The following is a 6,965-nucleotide window of genomic DNA, read 5'->3' on the forward strand; positions in this document are numbered from 1 at the left end:
TTTTGCCACGAAGCTCCGGGCATCCACCATGGCCTTTGTACTCCTGCCCTGTGACCTGCCCACGTGGCCCACCATACAGCGCCACCTCGGGTCGCTGAAGGGGGCCACGGCGCCGGCTCAGGTCACGCAGGTGCTGCACGCGCTGCACTCGCTCTGCAAGTAGGTTGGCCCTTGGGTTCTGGGTTGGGGAGTGTGCAGCTGATCGTGATGTATATATATGTATATATATATATATATATATATATATATATATATATATATATATATATATATGTATATGTATATGTATATATATGTATATATATGTGTATATATATATGTATATATATGCTTATGTATATATATGTATATGTATGTATATATATATATATATGTATATGTATGTATATATATATGTATATATGCATATAAATATATATATATATATATATATATATATATATGCATATATACATATATATATGTGTGTGTGTGTGTGTGTGTGTGTGTGTGTGTGTGTGTGTGTGTGTGTGTGTGTGTGTGTATGCATATATACTGTATATGTATGTATATGTATGTATGTATATATATAAATGTATACAGACAGTCACGCACGCACAGCACACACACACACACACACACACACACACATACACACACACACACACACACAAACACAAACACACATACATACACACACATACACACGCATATACACATGTGTATATTGTGATGATAATGATGATAATAATAACAATAATAATAATAATAATAATAATAATAACAATAACAATAACAATAACAATAACAACAACAACAACAAAAGCAACAACAATGGTAATGATAATAATATGATTATAATAATGACAATACTAACGATACTAATGATATTTTCATTATTATCATTATCATTCTATTGTTATTATCATTATTATCATCATTATGTTGGAGTTGAAGTTGATCGCACCATAAAGTCATAGTGAAAATACAAGTCTGTGAAATCAGGTTAATTGTTGTAGGCCTAAAGCTCCTGTCGGATACGAGAAATTCAGATTGATAACTGTTGCATCGAATTAATGAAAGCTGGATGACATTTGCTGAAAATCACATAACTCTGATATCTTAAGAATCTTTTGTACCCTGACTCTGGTTCAAGAAGATTTGTAAAAGTTTGCACGATGGTTAGCCAAAATATTTGGAACGGATTTCATATAGTTCCTCACTCCCCTTTCTCTCTCTCTTTCTCTCTCTCTCCCTCCCTCCATTCCTTCCTCCCTCCCTCCCTTCCTCCCTCTCTCTCTCCCTTCTTCCCTCCTTTCGTCCCTCTCTCCCTCCCTCTCCCTTTATCATTCTTCCTCAGCTTAAGCAACCCACAACCTGCTGACACACTTTTTCATAACATATAAGATCAAGGACAATATAGCCTGGCATACCTTACAAATAGGTTACATGCTCGCGATTCTGAAATTAACAACGCCTGTAGCCCCCTATTTTTTTAGAATTATTATACCAACAGTATTAACGGTTAATAAAAGGAATATGGAGGAAAGAATGATGTCGAAGAGGGAATAAGAGGTAAAAGGGAGAAATAGGGTGAAAGGGGAAAGATTCAACTGTATAATTCCTGTGTGTGAGTCACTTTTCCCTCCCCTTACATTTACGCACGTAGACCCCCATGCCCGTTCGCGCCCTTTGGCAGGTCTCGTATCTGTGTGACAGCGCTGAGCCAACTTTCTCATGTGCGATTTTGTGACGGAAGAAAAAGAAAAAAAGAGAGAGAGACTACAGTATAAACTCTGTCTCTTCAGATTTAGGGCTAATCGTAAGTTGGTTTGCTTTTTTGAAGGAAGGAAAAGTTGAATGTTTCGACTCATGCTTCGTTTTCAGTGACGGAAGAAAACGGAAAAGAAAAAATGAGAGACTACAGTATAGACTTTGTCTCGTTTCATATTTAGGGGTAATCGTAAGTTTTAGTTTTTATTTTCTAAAGGAAGGAAAAGGAGAACGTTTCGACTCATGCTTCGAATCAAGATTTGTTGCTATTTCCCGCGTTCGGAGCTTCGGAGTTTGGATTCAAATGAAGCGTCGATAAATTTAACGGGGTCGTTGGGTGCTCACTAATACGTATTATTTTTTATTTCACTCGAAAGTGGCTGTTCATTTATATCACGAATAAGACATAATTAAGATAAAGTAAAACAAACAATGAATCAGCGCTTGTTTGAATATACGTTGTTTAGGGTCAACAATGTCTAGGTAGGGTTAAATATATTCTTAAAAATATCGATAGAAATATTCTAATTTGCATGTAACGAAAATGTAAACAAAGACTACACTGGTAATGTGACGAACGTTTACTATTTATATATATTTATCTACCTATCTGTCTATCTGTCTATGTACCTATTTTTCTTATTATTATTTTTTTTTTTGTTTTTTTTGGGGGGGTTCTGTTGTGTAAATATTATTGTATTTTTTACCTTGAAGTTATGTGAATGCGGATTAAGGTAATGGAATGTAGGCTAATATGATTCTGGAAAAGTGTCATTGTGGAGACGCAGACTTGCCAAAGCTGTCAGTGTTAAAAAAAAAAAAAAAAACGTGGGATTTATGAGGACTGAGAGTTTAACCTCAGAAAGATAATTAATTGTACGATCGTAAATCCTTCTTGTTCTTCTTGTTCTTCTTCATCTTCTTCCCCTTGTTGTTGTTGTTGTTGTTGTTGTTGTTGTTGTTGTTGTTGTTGTTGTTGTTGTTGTTGTTGTTGTTGTTGTTGTTGTTGTTGTTCTTCTTCTTCTTTTTGTTCTTGTTCTTCTTTTTCTTTTTCTTTTTCTTTTTCTTTTTCTTTTTCTTTTTCTTTTTCTTCTTCTTCTTCTTCTTCTTCTTCTTCTTCTTCTTCTTCTTCTTCTTCTTCTTCTTCTTCTTCTTCTTCTTCTTCTTCTTCTTCTTCTTCTTCTTCTTCTTCTTCATCTTTTTTCCCCTTAATATGAATTACATCTACAAAAGTGATATGTCTGATTTAATAGACGATTGCCATGGTTGAAAAAAATCTTTGGTAAACAAGACAGCCTAAGCATTTCTTACCGTAAAAGAATATTGAATAAATAAATGAATACAAGAATGAAAAACAAGGCTGGTGAAAGATAGTCTAAGGATTTGAATTACTATCAACGGTCTTTACAGGAAGTCACTGAATAAATTTGAGGCGATTTAATTAAATGAAGTAAGACTGAATATAACTAGTGTCTAAAATGATTTTTTAAAAAGATTCTAAGTACGAAGCTATTTTTTAACAAAGGGAAAAACGTGATAATATTTCAAATCGTGTTGGCAATGCTAGGCCTAGAGGTAAGATTATAACTTGCATTCATGAAAATAAAAGTTACCTGAAGGCTATGGTAATGTTTATTTAATCATTATTATTATTATTATTATTATTATTATTATTTTTATTATTTTATTATTATTATTGTTGTTGTTATTATATTATTTTTATTTGTTTTTGTTCTATAAGCGACTGTGTTATTATTCAATATATCTGTGGTTAATGTAGTTTTCTTACGCAGAAAAGAGCACTCTGTAGGAAACTGAAAGGCAAAAAATGTAATAAGATGAGAAACAGAGCTTTAGAAGACATTAAAACAAGTATAAAACAAACTAAAAAAAAAGACACACAAAGAGAAAGAGAGAAGAAAAAAGGAGACCAAAACCTGCCTTCCACAACAACGCGAATAACGGTTTCCAAAAATAATGAATGGAGTGCCTTCTCCCCCTGCCCCCCCCCCCCCCGTTTTCGCTACAGATACCCCCGTGCCAAGTGAGGGGTGAGGGGGAGGGTGGTGGGGTAGTGGGGGGGTGGAAGTGGTTGGGGGAGGGAATGGGAGAAGGATACGATAAAGGAGAGAGGATGGGGGGGGAAGAGAGGGAGATAGTATAACGCAGAGAATATTATTCGGAATGAAACTGAAAGATGAAAAAAATGTAATTGACTGAGAGAGATTACGCAGAAAATAACACTCGGAAGGAAATGGAAAGATAAGAAAATGTAATTAAATGAGAGAGAGAGAGAGAGAGAGAGAGAGAGAGAGAGAGAGAGAGAGAGAGAGAGAGAGAGAGAGAGAGAGAGAGAGAGAGAGAGAGAGAGAGAGAGAGAGAGAGAGAGAGAGAGAGAAAGAGAGAGAGAGAGAGCTAAAGAAGACAGTATTACAATATATCACGAACGCATACACAGCACAGATGGCGTTGGGGAGAGTTGGGGGCGAAACTTATCAAAAAGGGATTATAGTGATGGGGGAGACATGGGGATTAGACAAAGGGGGAAATGGAGCTGGGGAAGAAATGGTGGGGGGGATATTATCTCAACCAGGCGTGGTCGCACCGCTTGGGAGTGAGATAGCATTGTAAAGGGTGCGAGAAGTGTCCATCTTGAAGACAAGTAATTAATCTATTACTCATAATTAAGAAACAGGAAGAAGCGAGAAGTGTCCATCTTGAAGACAATTAATCCATTTATTACTCATAATTAAGAAACAGGAAGAAAAGAGCCAATGAATTGAGAATTCATATATAGAAAGGAATTCGAGAAGCTTCGACTGGGCTAGGTTAGGTTAGGTTAGGTTTTGCGATCCGGTCTTGGGACACTCATCTACGTAATGTATAACTAGACACGTTTTCCCGCGTCCGTTGATGAAGGGTCGGTCACACCAGCGTTTTTACACCGATAAATCAACGGAAACTAGAAAAATGTAGAAGCGAACTATATGCATCGTTCACATATCGAGGAAGTGGGTTGTCAAGAAAGAGTCTATAGTCTGCTAAGGAAAAAAAAATCAACTGAGTACCTAAAAACTTGTTGAAAAAAAAGCGTTCGTGTGACTGCCCCTGTTGCGTTGGGTGTTATTCGTGTGATTTTCTGGGGAATTTTAGACTTAGTCACTGTTAGCGAGAGAAGGAATATTTACGAGTTTGTTATTTTTTTATATATGCATTTATTCGTGTCTAGCTTTTGTTTATTTATTTATTTATTTATAAGAACGGTATATAGATTATGTTTTTTGTTTTTCAGTTTTGTCATTGAGTCGGATATATTGATTTCATTTATTTTTGCTTTTTTGTTTATGTCATCTTTCGTTATTTTTATTTGCGTTATTTCGTTATTTTTATTCGTTAGTTTATTTGTGTCATGTCTCGTTATTTTTATTCTTTATTTATTTTATTTTTCATTCATTTTTAGCTTTTATTTATTTATTAGATCTTTCATTAATCTTTAATTTTTATTGAATTCTTTTATCTAATATTAATTGTTAACTTTTATGAAATAATTGTATCTCATTTATTTTTTACTTTTACTTACCTTTATTTATAACATTTATTTATTTCATCCTACATTTATTTTCAACTTTTACCTATTTATTTAATCTTTCATTTATCTCCATCACTTTTTTATTATATACATATAACAATAAGCATCCCATAACTTTTACCTATTTATTTAATCTTTCCTTTTATCTTCATCCCTTCCATAACTTTTTTATTTTATATATATAACAATAAACATCCTTCTTATGTTCTTGTCCCTTTCATGTCTTTAATTTATCTTCATCCCTTCCATAACCTTTTTATTATATATATATATATATATATATATATATATATATATATATATATATATATATATATATATATATAACAATATGCAATCCTCTCATGTTCTTGTTCTTCTCATGTTCTTGTTCTTGTTCTCCAGCGTGGCCATCGACCCTGACCTCAATGAACCAGTCCCTCCCGACGTCTTCGCTGGCGTCGAGAAGTTCCTTGAGGTCGAGGTCGAGCAGGACTTCTTCAGCAAGACCCTTCCGGCCATGTTGGAGGCTGCCCTTCGCCTCAAGGACCTCAAGCCTCCGCAGGGACTCAGATACTCACTGCAGCAGCAACGTAGGTCGTCTTTGGTTGGTGTGTGTGTGTGCGGAGGGGGGGTTGTATGGGGGTGTGGTGTGTGTGTGCGTAGGTGTGTGTAAATGGATATAGGGGTGTGGTGTGCGTGTGTGTGTGTATAGGGGTGTGGTGTGTGTGTGTGTATAGGGGTGTGGTGTGGTGTGTGTGTGTGTGTGTGTGTGTGTGTGTGTGTGTGTGTGTGTGTGTGTGTGTGTGTGTGTGTGTGTGTGTGTGTGTATCTGAGCCATGAATTATTGTAGATTTTTCACGCAGTCGTTTTAAATTTCAATATGATGAATGCAGTCACCAAATTCAAATTAATATGTATGTTATGTAAGAGAGAGAGAGAGAGAGAGAGAGAGAGAGAGAGAGAGAGAGAGAGAGAGAGAGAGAGGGAGGAAACAGATGCAAATAAAAAGACAAAAAATAAAATAAAATAGATAAAATAAAACAACCCAAAAGAATAAAAAAGATACAAAAAGAAAACAAAATCATCCTTATTTATCTCCCCTTTCTCCCCCCCTCCCCCAACCCCTTATCTTCCTTCCCCCTCCCTCCACCCCCCCCCAAAAAAAAAAAAAAAAAAAAAAAAAATCCCACAGACGAAGAAGTGACAATGGAGCGTGCCTTGGTGACCTCCCTCCTGGCTCACGTCTTTTTCTGCACTTTGCCGCGGCGTTCCCTCATCTCACACCCGACGCTCTCCGACCCCTGCCTCGCCCCTACGCTGTCGACGCTGAACAGGTGGGTTTATATGATGAGTTTTGCTTTGTTGTTGTTTTGTGATTTGTTGTTGTTGGTGGTGGTAGTGGTAGTGGTGGTGGTGGTGGTGGTGGTGTGTGTGTGTGTGTGTGTGTGTGTGTGTGTGTGTGTGTGTGTGTGTGTGTGTGTGTGTGTGTGTGTGTGTGTGTGTGTGTGTGTGTGTGTGTGATGTTTATTTTTCTTTTGTTTTCATGGATTTTTTATTTTCATTTCATGGAGGATGGGTTCTGATTGATACCTTTTATACGGCTTGGAATATATATATATATATATATATATATATATATATA

General features: G+C 36.1%; 1 protein-coding gene across 1 annotated transcript in view; it reads left to right on the forward strand.

Annotated features, from left to right (window-relative positions):
* The window catches only part of LOC113813555 (uncharacterized), a gene marked incomplete at its 5' end in the record, with an annotated part of 20,790 nt that continues 13,825 nt past the window's right edge, over positions 1–6,965 (forward strand). Inside the window, 3 exon segments of the mRNA XM_070133537.1 lie at positions 1–159; positions 5,726–5,913; positions 6,516–6,657. Of these exon segments, the coding sequence (XP_069989638.1) occupies positions 29–159; positions 5,726–5,913; positions 6,516–6,657 (461 nt within the window).

The sequence above is a fragment of the Penaeus vannamei genome, chromosome 1 (assembly GCF_042767895.1).
Source record: "Penaeus vannamei isolate JL-2024 chromosome 1, ASM4276789v1, whole genome shotgun sequence".
In the NCBI taxonomy this organism is placed as follows: Eukaryota; Metazoa; Arthropoda; class Malacostraca; order Decapoda; family Penaeidae; genus Penaeus; species Penaeus vannamei.